General features: G+C 41.4%; 1 protein-coding gene across 1 annotated transcript in view; it reads left to right on the forward strand.

Annotated features, from left to right (window-relative positions):
* LOC140327408 (uncharacterized) overlaps positions 1–788 on the forward strand; it is a 4,000-nt gene extending 3,212 nt beyond the window's left edge. Inside the window, exon 4 of the mRNA XM_072406794.1 lies at positions 735–788. Coding sequence (XP_072262895.1) covers positions 735–788 — 54 coding nt within the window. The remainder of the gene's footprint in view (positions 1–734) is intronic.
* Positions 789–18,966: the final 18,178 nt, after the last annotated feature.

Genomic DNA, 18,966 nt, shown 5'->3' on the forward strand with positions numbered 1-18,966 from the left:
CATGCTCTTATCCTACACAAACCTGTTTTGCAGCTTGGCCGAGTTTGCTCCATTCCTCCATTGGTCACTTGGTCAAAATATCCTGTGACCTTAAAATTTGGGTTGGGTATGTTAGATATGTACTCTTTAAAATATATGTAATTGTAACATCATTCAAGAATACATTTGGCATAGAATACACAGCTGAACACCTTAGTATGTCATTTTAACCAACAGAAAAGTAGTTGACCTTTTAGCAAGCACATTTATCTGTTACAGACAAGTGTCAGAGAAGTGAGGTGTGCCATATTTGGTCCCTAGATATAACTAGATTTGTGTTCATTTAGTGAACAAAGATGCAAGCGTGTATTTTGAAATAATCTTTAGCTTTTTTAAGGTCATTACAGCAATACTTGTAGAGTATTGAGCTGAGATTTCATACTTGATTAGAATCACTTTGACAAATTTACAAACTGGAACATTCTTCGGGGAGTAGATAGCAAAACTGCATTTGGAGCATACTTGGGCCGCATCAAAAGAAACTTAGATAGTTAAAGTGTCAAAGTGCGAGGGTTACTAACCTGTGGACATTGGGCAAACACAAAATATAGATTAAGCTATTTTATACAACAAGTGTCTTCACACAGGATACCAACTCAAACCCACACTGGCAATCTCATGAAAAAATTGAGTGAAGAATGACAGGAAGAATGTGAAGAATGTTCTCTCCTGGCAAACGGCATCCACTTATAAAGTTCGCCCAAACCGGCCACGGCCCACTTCACCAGCCTGGCCAGGGGCGCAACTGACCCTAGCAGCCCGGCCATGGGCCACCTCCACTTCCTGGCCTCAGCCACGGGACTCCCCCACAGCATGCCCACGGTCCACCTGCACAGCATGGGCGCGAGTGTGGCCCACCTCCAGAGCATGTTTATTGCTTGCCTGTGTGTTAGGAGGTGGGTGGCCAGGGGCACGGGGTGGACTGGCAAAACTTTCTCCCGAAGTTTTAGTTTGCATGAGCAGAATGGCTAAGAAACTGTGCAAATTAATAGGGATTCAGTACGTGCCCACGCAAACATGCACGCAACCGCACGCGCATTAAATGTGTGCCGGTTTAAGATTTTGTTTGCTGTTGTCATGGATCCGAATTTGGAACTAGAGTTGCTCTTTACAACTGCTTTTGTGACATTAAACACCACTTTCCTTGTCATAACAGAAGAAGAGCAGCAGCAGCAACAACAGCAACCAGAGGAGCAAGCTCATGCTTCCCAAATGGTCCGGGCACCACGCATCTTCTTGGAGTGTAGCCGCCTGGAACGTTTGCATGACCAGGATGTTAAAAGGTGTTTCCGCCTGTCTCGCCAGGTCATCCATCACCTGTACAGCTTGCTGGAAGAGAAAATTGCTCCAAAAACTAAGAGAAGCCAGGCAGTGCCAGGAATGACCAGGCTCTTGGCCACTCTGTATATTTTTGGAAGGGGTTCCTTTCAAACCTCCTCGGCCTTAATTTGTGGACTAAGCCAGCCTACAGTTTCCAGGGTTTTTACTAAGGTCATCAATGCCATTGTGGACCTTGTCCCACTATATATTCATTTTTCTCAAACAGCTCAGGAGTGGAGGAAGGTAAAGGTGGATTTCTTTAGGTGAGCGGGATTTCCAAATGTTTTGGGGGTCATTGACTGCACCCATGTGGCCATTCAGGCCCCTAAATTGCAGGAAATCATGTTTCGCAACTGGAAGCAATATCATTCACTGAATGTACAAATAGTCTGTGATGCCAACAGGAGAATCATGAGTGTACGCACAGGTTTCCCAGGATCATGCCATGATGCCTATATCCTGCGTCAGACAGCCCTCTACCAGAAATTCATCTCTGGAGAAATGCCTGAGGGCTGGTTAATAGGTAATGTATAATGTCATTACTGTAATACAACTAACAGTAGTCAAATCCTAAAGACACCTAATATGTTGCTATGTCCCTTTGCATTGTCAGAATGCCAGGCTATGACCTATATTGTATATATGTCATATTTTGTGCTAACATCTAATTTAGCAAATACTTTATAAATATTGTACAATATTGGGAGCATGGGGGAAGAACTAACTTTCAGATATTCCCGGAAGCCCTAGTATAATTAGTATTTTCACAGCTCACAGTACTCACATGTCTCCTAACAACCAAAAAGCAATAAAGTGACCGAAGAGCACAACCCTTAGCGACCTTTGTAAAAAAACTCTAGTGTTACACTGCATTCACAGAACACTTACTATACCAAGAACTAACATGTATTATGTTTGTCTTTTTACAGACGACAAAGGATACGGGCAGCTTCCATGGCTTATGACAGCTGTGCGTCACCCCTGATCTGAAGCAGAGCATAATTACAACAAGGCACTGCAAAAAAGCCGGGGGGTTGTGGAGCAAACCATCGGGCTGCTAAAAGCACAGTTTCTGTGCATGTCGCAGCCCGGTGGTGAGCTCCTATACGCGCCATGGAAAGCTGCCCGGGTCATCGTGGCATGCTGTGTCTTGCACAACCTGTGCCTGCACCATGGGGATTCCTGGGACATTCCAGAGGAACTCGAGCCAGAGGTACATCAACATCCTACCTCTGGCTCCCAAAGCACAGCAGAGGGACGTCAAGTCAGAGCTGAACTCATCGCTAATGCCTTTACGGGTGAGTATTTCCTTATGTTTACAATGCATGCATTACATATTTCAGCACATCATGTTTGGGTTACAAACCAAGTCATAGAAAGCACACTTTAATCGTTTGGGAAATGAACTAGCAGACATATTTGTGTAAGAGCTGGACTTTTTTTTGACACTTTACAAAAACACATTGCCAAATTTAGTTTAGATTTGGGCAAGCATTGCTTATGCAGCCAGAAAAGAATGAAAAATACAATCCAGCAGCATGTAGTTACCATTAAAGCATGATTAACCATGCTGCTTAACACATCCTAATAATGTAATATATTTCTTTACAGGGCGATAACATCCCTCTGCTGTGCTGCCAAGCCTCTGGAATGTCACATCACAGACTACCAAACATTCGTGGATGATATTGCTTCCGGTTAAAGCAGAAATCCACCTTTATGTTCCTCCACTCCAAAGCTGATGTGAGGAAGTGACTATATAGTGGGCCAAGGTCTAAAATGGCATTGAAACCTTCATAAACACCCAGGAAACTGTATACTGGTTCAGTGCACAAATTAAGGGCGACGTGGTTTGAAAGGACACCTTCCTAAAATATATAGAGAGTCCAAGAGCCTCATCATTCCTGGCATAGCCTAGCTTCTCTTTGTTTTTGCTGCAATTTTCCCTTCCACCAAGATGTACAGGACATGGATGACCTTGCGGGACAGGCATAAGCGCCTTTTGACATTCTGGTCATTGGTTTGAGTAAAGCAATAAAATTTGTTTCGCACTAAGTTGAATTGTCCTTGGCATTTTTCTATACAAAATGACTAATACGATTAGAATCATGTAAACACATAAATAAAGCACACTATCTGGTATGTAAGAGTGCTTGACCCTGCTTGTGAGCTTGGCAATCAATGTGGTTTGATGTTGTGCTTGGCAACCTGGACCTCCTTCCATCACCATCAGGTGTGTTAGAATGAGTATGCAACTCATCTGGACAACTAATTGACAACCAGTTTGGACACCAAGTGGAAGTGTGTTTGTACCCAATAGTGCTAAGATTAGGCAGCACAGCACAATGACAACAAACCGATAACACTACTACAAATGAACAGAGGAGTTGTGTGGCAGCAAATCAATATGAGTTCAAATGTCAGAGTAATAAATATGTACATAATACATTCATAAACCAATATGTGACTTTGAAAATAGGACAAAGGCAAACAGGGGGTTCAAGTAGTAGTTTAGAGTGGAAAGCAGTTTTAAAAAAAATGACAAAACATTGCCGAAGATTTGCTAAACAACAGAAACTGTCATTACAAACCAGGCACAAAAACATTGCAGCAAAAGATTAAACTAACAATAATGAGGATTACAATGAAAATGCATATGTATTTATATGCATTTAATTGTATTTTGACATATATACAAGTGAAATCACTAAATGTTTTTTTAAACCACCTTTGACAATAATCCTTTTTTCAGTTATTTGAATTCTATCAAGCCAAACAACAATGACATTTTAATTAGATCACAAATGCTTGGTGACAAATTTTTACAATTCATAATATTGTGTGATGACATATTATGAAGTGTTAACTAGTATATATACAGCTTGATCTCAATTAGTTTGCAGTGTTGCAAAGGAAACCAAAAAGTATGAAAACAGTGCAACAAATGTAACAATAAATAATTAATTTTGGTAATGAGTACAATGTAACCTAAAAAAGTAACACTTACCCAAAAGAAGATGAAGTATTAAAGATTCTGATTGACCTGTAGTAGACTGTAGATGCGCACAGAACAGAGAGCAGGTATGAGCTAATTAATTGCTATGATCTCACCATTAGCTTAACAGAACCTCCTTAATCGCGCAGCTGAAATCTAATAGCCTTAATTGGCAGATTCCCGACCCCTATTGCTCATTATCAAGGCAGGAATCCGGCTGGCAGTGAAGGCGCGTGTACTAGCGCACTCGGCTCCGGACCGCGGGAAACCGGCTCGCTGGAAGCGCGAACTTACACGCGTCCAGCGTACGCACATTTAATTGATGAATCAGGGCCAAAGTGTGGACTGCATTAGTATCTTGCATCTAGAGTTGGGTACTGGGAAGGCGGCAGCAGTAACAGGCAGTAGGAGGCGGTGGGCCCTGTGACGGGGCGTGGACCGCGTCGGAGGTTGAGGCCATCACCTCTATGGACAGTGTAGAAGCTGTAGCTAATTGAGACATGAATGGATTACCGAAAATCACACTTTCCATACCTACTATCTAGTGAAACCACATAAAAGGGAACGGACTTGGTGGAATACGCTGGGAAATACATACATTTTTTATCATTTGTGGATATCTAGCAAGTGCAATCACAGTTAAATATCTGTATTTGTTTCACATAAATACATACATTTTTATGGGTTTTAGGATACATACCACGTGCTATCAGAATAAAATATCTGTATTTTTTAGAAATAAATATATAATTTATTATGGCCTTTTGGATAGATACCAACTACAAAGTGCTATCAGAATTAAATATCTGTATTGTTTAATAATAATACATCAATTTTTATGGCTTTAGGGATATATAGCAAGTTGGGATCAGAACTAAAGATCTGTATTTTCTGTAAAGAAATATATAATTTTTTATGGTCTTTTGGATCGATACCAAGTGCTATCAGAATTAAATATCTAGATTTTTGGTAAAGAAATATAGAAATGGGATCGTAATGAAAAATCTCTATTTTTTGGAGAGAAATACTGAACTTTTTATGGGGTTTAGGATTTATACCAAGTGCTATCATAATAAAATATCTGTATTTTTTTTTTTTTACAGAAATACAGACATTTTTAGTTATTCTGTGATAGATTGCAAGAGGTATCCTAAATTATACCTCCTGTAATATATCACAAAAGCCAGAAAAATTTCTATATTTATCCATAAAAAAATACAGATATTTTATTCTGATAGAATAAAAAAACCCATAAAATTTTCTTTATTGCTGTAAAAAAAAATACAGATATTGAATTTTAATCCCACTTGCTATCTATCTAAATAGCCATAAAAAAAATCTGTATTTCTCTCTAAAAAATACTGATATTTAATTATGAATCATAATTAAATATCTGTATTTTTTGGAGAGAAATACATACATTTTTATGGCTTTTTTTGATAGCAAGTTGTAGCCTGAATTAAATATCTGTATTTTTTTTATAGAAAAACAGAAATTTTGCTGTTTATTTTGATAGATAGCAAGTGGTATCAGAAATAAATATCTGAATTTTTTTACAGAAATACAGAAATTTTTATGGAATTATCAAAATTATCAAAATTAACAGAAAAATTTCTGTATTTCTGGTAAAAAAAATACAGATATTTAATTCTGATACCACTTGCTATCTATCAAAATAAACAGAAAAAAATCTGTATTTCTGTAAAAAAAAATACAAATAATTCATTCTGTAAAAAATTTTTTGTTGTTCTGTAAAAAAATACAGAAATTTCATTTTGATCCTACTTGCTATCAAAAAAGCCAGAAAAACTTCTGTATTTCTGTAAAAAAAAATACAGATATTTAATTCCGATACCACTTGCTATCTATCCAAAAGGACAGAAAAGTTTATTTATTTCTCTACAAAAACATACAAATATTTAATTATAAATCACAGCTCCTTTACAAGTGATATAGGTCTCAAAGTAGATAAAGACAGAGGTCCCTGTGGGATGTCCTCCGTAAAAAAAATTAGCCAGTTACACAGCTACATTGCAAGTTATAGGCGTCAGAGGCAGAGTAGAGGTAGAGGGCCATGAGGTGGAGGAGTAGAAGGAGATGCAGAAGGCTGTGAAACTGCTCTTCCCATCAAGGTGTCAGCAGGCCATGCAGCAGTTGATGACTAATCAGTTCACTCTTCAGAGGGGGTGTTGAAGTCATTTCCGATCCGAGCCTTATTCATTTTAAAAAAAAAAAGATTCGGTCAACATTTTCTGCACTGAACGCTCTTTCAGATAACACACTAGCGGCTGGGCAGGCAGGGATCTGAATGGCATGTTCTGCTAGCTCCGGGCACTGCTCAAGCTTGGATACCCAGTAGCCCAGTGGGTCCTGGCTTTGCAGGTTTCAGATGTCCCATGTAGAGAGGTATTCCTGCACCATGACAGAGTAGCGCTGCTCAGTGTCATTGGTAATTGCTGCACAACTGGCGGCTTGCTTCCGCTGAAAAAAAGCCTGCATAGTTTGGCTTGGATGACCTCTACTCTCTCTCTCTCTCTCCACCCATGCTGCTTACGGTAGTTGTTTGGCTCCCATGGCCGGTGGAAACGCCATAGGGATCCCTGCTGCTGGCAGCCGGAAAGGCTGAGCACAAGTCCTTTACAAGCAAATCTTGGTAGTGCTGCAATTTAGGTCCCCTGTATTGGGGCAAGAGGAGTTACTGTATCTCAGGCTTGTAACGTGGATCAAGTAATGTAGCAATCAAAAAGTGGTCAGTCTTTGTTTTTTTGTGTTGTATGCGTGGATCTTTGGCATTGCACTCCTGCATGAACGTTGTCATGTGGCTCAAATTTCCCACAGCTGAGGGAATTCTTGACCCACACTCCTGTGTAGGTCGAACAGTGGCACAGGGTCTTCCTCCTCCTCCTGGCCTTGCCATCCACGAAACATGCCGCCTTGTGTTTGGGTGGATGGATGCCATGTACCCTCAATATCCTCCTCTGCCCCTTCCTCCCATTCTCCCATGCCTGCAATGTCCTGCTCATCCTCTTCTACCTTTTCCTGTATTTGTGGTGCACTATGCCTAGTAGGCACACATGTCCGAGATTATGTTTGAAACCTCATCTCTTGATGCAGCGTCCGCTCTGTGTCGTGTCCGAGATACACCATCATCTGTTCCAGTAGGCATATGATGGGGAAAGTGTCACTGACATAGGCCTGATCCCTGCTGATCATCCTGGTCGCCTCTTTAAAAGGTGACAATACAGTGCACAAGTCCTCAATTTGCAGCCACTCCGCAGGGCTGAAGAAAGTTAGTGTAGGTATACTTCTAAAACTAACAGACCCTGCCACGTAATCCACCTCCGCTTTCTGTTGTTCAGCCAGCTGCTGCAGCATGTAGAAGGTGGAATTCCAAAAAAAAAATACTGTCGCTTAGACATAACATACTGTGGGTTCGCGCAGAGGAATGCGTAACGGAACGCATTGGATTCCACCAGCCGGTAAGGGAGGAGCTCTAACGCAATCAGCTGTGCAATTGCCGGATTGATTAGCTTTGTTTTGGGGTCATTTGGGGCATATTTCCTCTTGCGCTCCAGCATCTAGGGAATGGAAGGTTGGATGCTGCTAATGCTAACCACAGAAAGATGGGACGAAGTTGTGGGGGATGGCAATGATGCCTGGGCTTGACTGCTAGCAATGCGACAAACGGCAGCCGATCTGCGTTGCAGCTCCTGCTCAGCCCTGGTGGAGCCTGAAAAAGGTAATGCTCGGATACATGCCCCACTCAAATTGCTGGCAGCAGCATGGGTAACTTTGGTGGCAGAAGGAGGAAAGGCAGCGGAGGAAGATCGAGCATTTTGAGCTTGCTTCTTGGGCGGAGGTTGTCGCACAGAGCTCTGTGCTTTGACCAGGTGTTCCCGCCAGGTTACCGGGTGGTGGCTTTTTAAATGTGTGCTCATGCAACTTGTTCCATGTTTGTTTGGGTTTTTGCCTCGTTTCAAGTGTTGAACACACAGTTTGCAGATGACCATAGTGTTGTCATCACTATGGACATAAAAAAATGCCCACACGGGCGAACATTTAACTGGCCCGAAAGGTGCCACCACCAACAGCAGCGCTTCTTGTTCTTGGGTATGCAGCTAAAAACAAACTCATACTGCTCTGCTTGCCACCCCTGCCAAACCTGCCCCTTCCTATTTGACCAGACATTGTACAAATTGTTGTGTGGCTTTACACCCTGAAAAATTCTTTGGAGCTAATATGCATTACAAAGTGTAAATTTTTACCGTAAGTGGATTTTTTATATATATACTGCAGTATACACTGCGTTTGTGTGACTGTCTCTCAGTACAAGTGTGATACTGTGCACGCAGTCAGGGGAGGTACCCTGGGTCTGGCTGCGCGTATGTAACACACTGACTATCTATCTATCTATCTATCTATCTAACAGTGAAATACTCTACCTATTTGAGTACAGTAGATTTCAGGACTGCACCAATACAGTACAATCCAACAATCTATCTGACTAATAGTGTGAGTGTGACACAGTCTAACTAAGTAAAGCATGTTTTTTACTTTGACAAAGCAAGCCAAGCACCACAGAAAGGTTGTGACGCTAGCAGATCTCTGCCAGGAGTGGTAAATGCAGGCATGCCCTGGCCTAATATAGGCCAATGGCTGCCTGTGTGGCATGCAGTGACAGACAGCCAATCGGCTGCCTGCCACAAGAAACATGGAGGAGAGCATCCCTGCTGGTATTGGAGGGCCCTAGGCATTATGAGGGAGTTCACTAGGCATTGTGGGAGGGCCAAATTCGGGGCTTCAAATCCAGCAAAATTCAGGTCGGGTTGACCCGAATTTGAATTGCCATATTCGGGTCGAACATTAGGATGACCCGAATTCGAACAACAACACTAATAGCAAATGCTATCAGAAATAAATATCTGTATTTTTTTAGAGAAATACAGACATTTTTTCTGGCTTTTTGGATAGCTTGCAAGAGGTATCAGACAGAAATATGTGTTTTTTGTAAAGTAGGACAGAAATGTTTCTGCCTTTTTTAAAAAATAGCAAGACTTAGCAACTTTAACTGCACAATCTGTGTGTTTCAAGATATACACAAAGCTCCTAACCTGCCATGTCACAATTCACAATGGCTTTTGTGATAGATTTGTGATAGATTGCAAGAGGTATCAGACTGAAATATCTCTTTTTGTAGAGTAGCACAGAAATATTTTTGCCTTTTTGGATAAATAGCAAGAGGTAGCTAAAAAACTGCACAATCTGTATATTTCTAGATATACAGAAGGCTTCTAACCTGTCACTATTCACTTCTCTCCCTGCTTTTTCTCTGACACAGAACACAAGGTGGAGTGACTAACCCCTCCCTCCTTCCCTGTATATATACCTATTCTGAGATCTCTGCTGATTAGTGCTGCTGGGCCTTGCTGTGCATCCTGGGAGCAAATGATTCACTCCCAGCTGCGCCATTCCCACAGGAAATAGTGGGCGTACCCACCCCCTGCATTTACCCTTGTTTGTTCGCCGGGAACACGACCTCATGGCGAATCACAAGGCCGTTCTCACTTAAATGTTCGGAAAGCGAGAACGGGCCGATTCGCCGCAAGATCAAACCTAATATTCCCGCTCATCCCTAATGACTGCCTAATAGACTGCCCAATTATGCCACCCCGAGGGCATATGTACAGTCTCATTTTCCTTGAAAATTTGGCCATGAAAACCTATATAAAAGAAATTTTGGAAAAGGGCTTTATCCGTCCGTCTGCATTTCCTGCTGGGGCTGGTTTCCTTTTTGTGGAGAAAAAAGATGGTAGTTTAAGGCAATGTATTGATTATAGGGGGTTACAAAAAAGTACAGTTAAGAACAGGTACCCGTTACCTCGTATCGATGACCTGTTAGGCCAGGTAGTTAATGCCCGAGTTTTTACTAAACTTGAACTGAGGGGGGCTTACAACCTCATCAGAATAAGGCAAGGGGATGAGTGAAAGACTGCTTTTAGTACAAGGGATGGGCATTATAAATACCTGGTTATGCTATTTGGGTTATGCAGTGTCCCAGCAGTTTTCCAGGACTTCATTAATGATGTGTGCTGTGTAATGATGTGTCATGAAGACATAGTCAAACGAAAGGGTGGTGGTGTCTGTCTGTATCTGAGAAGTGATCAAAAAGTGAATGTGAAAGAAGAAATTATGGATGGAAAAATAGATGAGGTTGAGGCATTATGGGTGGAGTTGAATGTGGGTTTGAATAACACACAATTAATTATTGGAGTCTGCTATAGGCCCCCCAGTGCTAAGGAAGAAATAGAAAATCAACTACTACCACAGATAGAAAATTTATTTTTATGGTACAGTTTATAGAAGCCCCAACTAGAAATTATACTCTGCTGGACCCAGTTCTTTCTAACAATGCAGAGCTTATAACAAATGTGCATATAAAAGAGAATCTGATTTTATTTAATGTAACCTTTAAACAGGAAGCAAAAACAGGAAAGAAAAAAAACATTAACTTTTAGGAGAGCAAATTTTCCATTATTGAGAGCGGCTCTCTGTGACATAGACTGGTAGACAATATTGTTCTCAAAGAACACTGAACAGAAATGGGAGTGTTTAAAGTCTGTTCTACAAAAGCACACTGAAAAATTTCCAATGGGTAATAGGTTTAGGAGGCTAAAATACAAACCTATGTGGCTCACAGCTGATGTTAAAGAAGCCATAAGGAACAAGAAAAGTTTCCAAAAATGGAGGATCACCTTCATTATTTGAAAACTATAAAGAATATAACAAAAGACGTAAAAAGGAAATAAAATGTGCAAAAGTTCAAAATGAAAGACAGGTTGCAGAGGAAAGTAAGGCAAACCCCAAAACTTTTTTTAAATATAATAATAGCAAAAAAATTAGATCTGAGCATGTAGGCCCCTAAAGGATGTCAGTGGGTTGGTAACTGGGGATGAAGAAAAGGCAGATTTACTAAACACTTTTTTTTAGCTCTGCGTACACAAAGAAAATGGCGGAGCTCAAGTCCAAATTTATTTTACCAATGTCACTGCTTTAAATGAGTCACAATGGCTTAGAATTGATATGTATGGGAAAGAGCTGGTAAAAATTAGGGTTCACAAAGCACCAGGACCTGATGGATTACATCCACGTGTCCTAAAAGAGCTGAGCTTGGTTATTTCAAAGCCATTATTTCTAATTTTTAGAGACTCTTTAGTCACTGGCAAGGTACTGATGGATTGTCGTAAGGCCATTGTGGTTCCTATCTTCAAAAATGGAGCAAAGTCATTACCAGGCAACTACAGACTGGTTAGTTTAACGTCCATAGTTGGAAAGGTCCTAGAGAGTTCGATAAAGAACCACATAGAGGATTTTCTGCTAGAAAATATTATAAGTGATAGTCAGCATGGTTTCAAGAAAGTCCGAAGCTGTCAAACAAATTTACTCTCTTTTTATGAGGAAGTAAGTAAACAGGTAGACAATGGAGTAGCAGTTGATATAGTGTACTTGGACTTTGCTAAAGCATTTGACACTGTACCCAACAGACGATTAATATGCAAGTTAGGGTCAATAGGTTTAGAAAAGTCCATCTGTAAATGGATAGAGAACTGGCTTTAAGACTGCATCCAGAGAGTTGTATTTAATGATTCATACTCTGAATGGTCTAAGGTTATTAGTGGTGTACCCCAGGGTTCAGTGTTGGGACCTTTACTGTTTACCATCTTTAAAAATAATTTGGAGTTTGGGATTAAAAGTACAATTTATGTATTTGCAGATGACACAAAACTATGTAAAGGAATCAAGTCCATACAGGATGTCTATAATCTACAAGCAGACCTGGATGTACTGTTTGATTGGGCAGCCAAGTCGCAAATGACATTTATTATAGATAAATGTAAAGTTCTGCACTTGGGAGCTAACAACATGCATGCTTCATACTGTCTAGGGGGAATACACTTAGAGGGGGTCAGAAATGGAAAAGGATCTGGGGGTTCTGGTAGATCCTAGACTTAATAACAGCATGCAATGCCAAACTGCAATATGTAAAGCTAGCAATGTAATTTCTTGTATTAAAAGAGGAATAGACTGCAGAGAGGGAGACATAATCCTGCCCCTGTACAAAGCATTGGTCAGACCACATCTGGAATATACAGTCCAGTTTTGGGCACCAGTTCACAAAAAGGACATTGTGGAACTGGTGAGAGTGCAGAGAAGGGTAACTAAACTAAAAAAATGAATAGAGGAGCTCAACTATGAGGAGAGATTAGCTGAACTGAATCTATTCTCTCTTGAGAAGAGACGTTTAAGGGAGGATATGATCACCCTGTATTAATATATAAACGGTCCATATAGAGAACTCTTTTCCTCAATATTCACTGTATGATCATTACAAAGAACAAGAAGGTAGTCTTTGCGGCTGGAGGAAAAAAAGTTTAAGCTCCAGATAAGGAAGGGATTCTTCACTGGTCTGTGAAAATGGTGAAAAAGAACTTGGTGCGCAAGGGATGGTGTCTGGAGATAGGCTGGCAGTTGACCCAAAGCCCACAGTATAGAGTACAAAATGTCAGCAAATTCAAAAACAAGCCGAGGTCAGAAACACAGGAGATCACTCCCACTGCAACCCCCAGGACTGAAACCTCAGTGCTACCGTAAGAGCAGCCGCTGGAGGGAATAGGCTGCGCTCGCCTTCCTGCGGTGAGGCATCACCTGGGATCGTAATTCTAGAGGGCGCCTCTTAACAGGGCGTCTATGATATCAATGGATGTACTTGCTAGAATTTCTTTCCCCGTTTTTTTCTTTATTGAGGGCTTCCACTGCGGAATCCCCCAGAACTGGGAAGGCACAGTTGTGAAGGTATTCACCTATACAAGTGGGTAAACTGGTGGTATTTCCATCTTGGGCATTATGTATTGTGGAATACAAGTCCGAGTAGTGATCAATGAATATTTTAGCAATGACCTCCGGGTCATATTGCAGCCAATCGGAAAGGTTGCATAGTGATATTGGGGTTGCTTTGGATGTTTGTTCTTGGACTTGTTGCGCCAGTGATCATTCAGTCTTGTCTAGGTCCAGTTGTTTGAGCTGGTGGCGAATGGCCTTTACCTGCCTGAGGAGGAGAATCACGGGGGGCGCATACAACTCTTGCTCAATTTTTTTGAGCAAGAAGTGTGCTCTGATGAAGTTTATTCTTTTTAAGTTTAGTGGATTCTGCTATGCAATGTCCCCTGATCACCTTTTTATGAACCTACCACAGACACAGACCTGCAGAACGAAACATTATTTTGAGGTGATTACCTCCCCTGACTGTTCCCCCATGATAGTCTGGGACACTCATAAAACAGTAATAAGGGGTCTGCTTATAGGTCACAGAGCCAGGATTAAACAGGTACAGGAGCTGGAGGTGTTACATAAGCGTGGACTTGACAGGGACATGGGAAGTAAATTGGCATTACTTTGACAGAAGTTGGCCTCCCTATTGTTGGGAAAAGCTAGAGCGGCCATCGTTAACTTACTATGAACACAGAAACAAATGTGAATGGCTTTTGGCCAGAGCATTAAGAGGGCTCAGGGCACGTACACATGTCCCATTCCTATCTTCCTCTAACTTCTGGTACAAAGATTTATCTAGTTAGGGATATTGCAACTAAATTTGGGGATTATTATGCTTCTCTGTATAATCTAAATCAGAATAACACGAATATTACGACATAATGTTAAACTGGATAGAATCAGACAATATCTCCAAAAATTAAATCTACCAGCCTTATCTGAGTCAGAGGCCAATAGCCTAGAGTCCCTATGATGATTGAAGAGTTCCAGACAGCCAATTAAACAGACTAATGGAAACTCTGGGGATGGTCTTCCTAGGGAATCTCTAAGGTCTTTGATTACAGTAGTTCCCAAACTGAAAAAAGACCCCGCAGTCTGTAGTAGTTATAGACTTATTTTTCTCCTGAACCAAGATCTAAAACTTTTTACTAAAATCCTCGCTAATTGGATCCAGAGATGTCTCCACAAACTCATTCACTTTGATCAAGTAGGCTGTATGCCTTCTAAGGAGGTCAGGGACAACACCTCCTGGCCCATCAACTGTATATACGCAGCACAGTGGTACGGTAAACCAGCCCTGCTCCTCTCCACAGATGCGGAAAAGGCTTTTGACTGGGTTGATTGGGATATGATGTTCAACCTGAAACACATGGGCCTGGGAGATAACATGATGCAATGGATCAGAACAATATATTCAAACCCTTCCACATTTGTAAAAGTAAATGGGAAGATATCAGACCCCTTCCCTATCACCAATGGCACCAGACAAGGTTGCCCCTTATATTTTTTATCTTGACCTTTTGGCCACTGTATACAGCTGTACATCCAGATATATGCGGCCTACGCAGATGATTTACTGTTTGCAATAACAAATCCGGTAATATTGCTACCTAACCTACTTCAATCTATTCAGAAATATGGTTCCCTATTTAATTTTCAAATTAAATAGGGCAAATCAGCAGCCTTAAATATTACATTACCTCAGTCAGCGCAAATTGGCACTGCCTTTTCTTTCAAATGGGAAAACACTCCCATTAAATATTTGGGGTCCATCTTCCAACAGATCTATCCCACTGCTAGCCACCATTTCTAAAGACCTGGAGCATTGGTACTCACTCTCCCCTGGTTTGGCTGCATTCATGTTCCTAAGATGAACATTCTGCTGAGAATCCCTTACCTATTGAAGGCTATCCCGATCCTACTGCCTTTTTTAAAAACCTACACTCCAAAATGTTTTGTTTTATATGGAACAAAAAAGGACATTGTTTGAGCGGTAATTTATTGTTTAGGGCAAAAAAAGATGGAGGACTGGGAGTACCCAATTTATCATTATAATACTTTGCAGGACATATGGTCCGGGTCCTTGACTGGTTTAGACATTCGGTAGACAAACAATGGGTGTCAGTATAACAGTCTTTTGATTCAACACCGCTCACCTCCATCCCTTGGCTGTCAACTTTGACGCAACCAGTCCCATCCGCTGATTTATGAAATGTGGAGGGCATGTAAAAATCCTCTATTTCACTGCAGACTGTCACCATACCCCTTCCTAATATTCCCAAAATTAGGAAATCCCTCATTTTCCCCAAGCATTGAAGACAAAATTTTTCTTCAGTTAGGTACAGAGGGAGTTCAGAGAGTTGCACACTTTATATAGCAGGGCCAATGAGTTTCTAGAGAAAACCTGATGAATACCTCTTCCGTCTACAAACTTGAATTTTTGAGGGTCATGTAACATTTACATATTCTACGCTCACTTCCGGATCTGAAAACTGATCCGAAACAATTTTGGATTTCGCTATCATTTCTATATTCCAAACTTAATGCTTTCCCAGGAGAATTTTCCCCTTTCTACTTCCAGGCATGGGAGGAGGAACTGGGATACTCATTGGATGGAGAACAGAAAGCCAAAATACTTACCTTGGTACACCAAGTCCTCCTTCTGTACTAAGTTCCAGGAAATAGACTATAAAATCATGTTCTTGTGGTATAGGACCCCAGTAAAGCTACATAGTTTCTTTCCCTACATTCCTGATATATATTGGAGGTGTGGAATCGACAGAGCAGTATGATCCACATTTTGTGGTCTTGCCCCAAATTACGCCCTTTTTGGGATTAGGTGATCACCCTTATTCAAAAAGTGACCACACATCACATACCTGCAGACCCGGGGTTCTATTTGTTGCATCATAATACTATGTCGGAAAAAACCTATAAGGGCTCAATCATTGGACATCTCATAATTGCAGCCAACTCATGTATCCCCCTTTGCTGGAAATCCACCACACCGCCAACAATAAAATTATGGATACAAAAAAACAACAAAATGATGCATCCTATGCAAAATTAGGGAAAATATTGTCGTTCTTAAGGTCCTTGGAATGTCTTGTTGTTGGTCATGAGGATATTTTGGTGTTCTTGATGAGGCAGTGTTGGGCTCAGAAGGACAGTCAATTGATAACTTGATCCAAGAGAACTAGAACTAGTGTCTCCTATGATTTAACCTCCCCAGCGGTAACCCCGAGTGTGGCTTGGGGTAAAAAAAAAAACTGCTGGAAGCAGTAACCCTGAGCCACACTTGGGGTAGCTAAATTAGTGATAAATATGTTACCTGGTCCGCCGGCATTCTCCTTCATCCTGCCCGTCCTCTCGCATCCTCTGCATCTGATGAGTCACCCAAGAGTTCCGGATGACGTCTGTGCGTGCGGCCATTGCGTCTGCCTGCCGTCCTTGATCACTTCTCTGCCTGCCCTGACCTCTGATCACGTCTCTGCCTGCCTAAGCTTTGACCACATCTCTGCCTGCTGCCTGCCTGACCTCTGCCTGGATTCTGACCACATTTCTGCCTGCCTGACCTCTGTCTGGATTCTGACCACGTCTCTGCCTGCCTAACCTCTGATCACATTTCTGCCTGCCACCTGCCCTGACCTCCGCCTGGATTCTGACAATATCCCTACCTGCTGCCAGCCCTGACCTCTGCCATGGCTTCCCAAAGGCATCTCTCAAATCAAGCTGCTTTTGAACAACTTGCAGACAGCGAGAACAACTTGGAATTGTTATTGGAGTCAAGCGACAGTGATTCGCCTGGAGACCTGTCATCGGACACCGAAAGTGACAGGGAAGATTCTGTAACTGAGGTTAGTGATATTCACACTTGGTGCTCAATTAACATTAGTCAGGCTCAGCCAGTGCCCCCAAGATTCCCATTTACTGGGGAGCCTGGTCTGGAGACAGAGGTGGTACACAAAACCTTGGCGGAGTTATTTCTTAATGACAAAGTAATTTAGAAAATAGTTGAGGAAACCAACAGGTATGCCAAGCAACAATTAGCTGCTATACACACTAGGTTTACCAGAAGCAGAAAGTGGGTACCTGTCACCGAAAAGGACATCTGGCTTTTTCTGGGCCTAGTTATTCTCCAAGGAGTGGTGTGGAGACCCCTGCAGAAGTGGTATTGGTCCACAAATAGACTGATAGCTACACCTTTTTTTGGCACAATCATGTCAGAATATAGATTTGGCTTGATCATGAAGTATTTACATTTTTCTAATAATGACACTTTTGCTGAGACCACTCCTGCACCTAAGCTCAAAAAAAATTGGGAGGTCTATGAGATGATCCTGGATAGCTTCAAAAGCAGCTATGTGCCACAAAGAGAAATAAGTATAGACGAAAGGCTAATGGCCTACAAGGGGAGGCTCAGCTGGGTGCAACACATAGGATCCAAGAGAGCACGGTTCGGTGTGAAATCATTTATGCTGTGCGAATCAGCAACAGGGTATATTTGGAAATCTCTAATATACACTGGAAAAGGAACAAAATTTAGCCCCAGATTCAGCAGCTATAGAGTGGCAACATCATTTGTCCTGTCACTTATTGAGCCATGGCTCAATTAGGGCTATGTGTCACTACAGACAATAAAAAGATTGCCTACATCCTTTTCAAACAAAAGAATGAAAGGTCTGTACTACACCTTGATTTCATTTGGAAGGTTTGTGAGGCCATATGTTTGAAACACTTAACGCCACAAATGGATAAAGGTCCAGTTGGACGGCGTGCTATTATAGTGGTGATCCTGGAATGCCTGACTGGTCGTCACTTTATGGAGCATGTACCACGAAGCGTAATAAAGGAAGCGCCAACAAGAATGTGCGTAGTGTGTTGCTCTAAGCAAGATGACGCCGGGATAAAAATTAGAAAAGAAACCCGGTTCTACTGCCCAGATTGTGACGTTGGACTCTGTGCTGTCCCGTATTTTAAAATATACTACACCCGAGATATTTATTAGTTTATGAGATAAATGGTCTGCTATTTTTGTGTTTTTATTTTAAAGTTTATTATTAAAGTTAATTTATAATTTTGACATGATTTTGTGTTTCAGACTTTATTATACTCAGACCCTTGTTTAGACATATTCCGGTGAGTTATGCCTAAGAATTACAGGCCTACAATGTAAAATAAAATTTCATGAAAAACAATGTACCACTTTTAGATATATAAATCCAGAAATGAACCGCCCAGGAGGTTAATGTCTAATTTAGGAGTGCAACTTCTTGTGAATTACTTAATGGGCCTGATTGATTAAAGCTCCCCAAGACTGGAGAGGATACACTTTCACCAAAGAAGCTGAGTGATCCAGAAAACCTGGAATGAATTTCTAAAAGTAATTTGCAATATGTCAGATGTTTATGCCTGGAAGCTTTCAAAACTCTCACTTTGAGCAGAGGATTTGTTTTCTTTATCAATGGTGTCCCTGTGGATCTCAAGTCTGGTTCGCATGCTTCCTCTGCCTTCTGTCTGATGCTCACCATCCCATCCAGAGCTGCCATTTTCCTCCAGGATCAGGTGACTGTTTTTTTTTTTCATTTTTAGACAGACCTAACAAAGTGTGGATCTCACTGCGCATGCGTGAGGTTGAGCACCTTTCCTAAATGATAGGAAAGCCCCTGATGATGCATTCCCAATGTCAGGCATGCACAGAAGGAGCAGTCCAAAGCGTGTGTGTGTGTGTGTGTGTGTGTGTAATGACGTCATCAGTGTGTGTGTGTGTGTATAATGACGTCATC

The sequence above is a fragment of the Pyxicephalus adspersus genome, chromosome 3 (assembly GCF_032062135.1).
Source record: "Pyxicephalus adspersus chromosome 3, UCB_Pads_2.0, whole genome shotgun sequence".
Taxonomy (NCBI): Eukaryota; Metazoa; Chordata; class Amphibia; order Anura; family Pyxicephalidae; genus Pyxicephalus; species Pyxicephalus adspersus.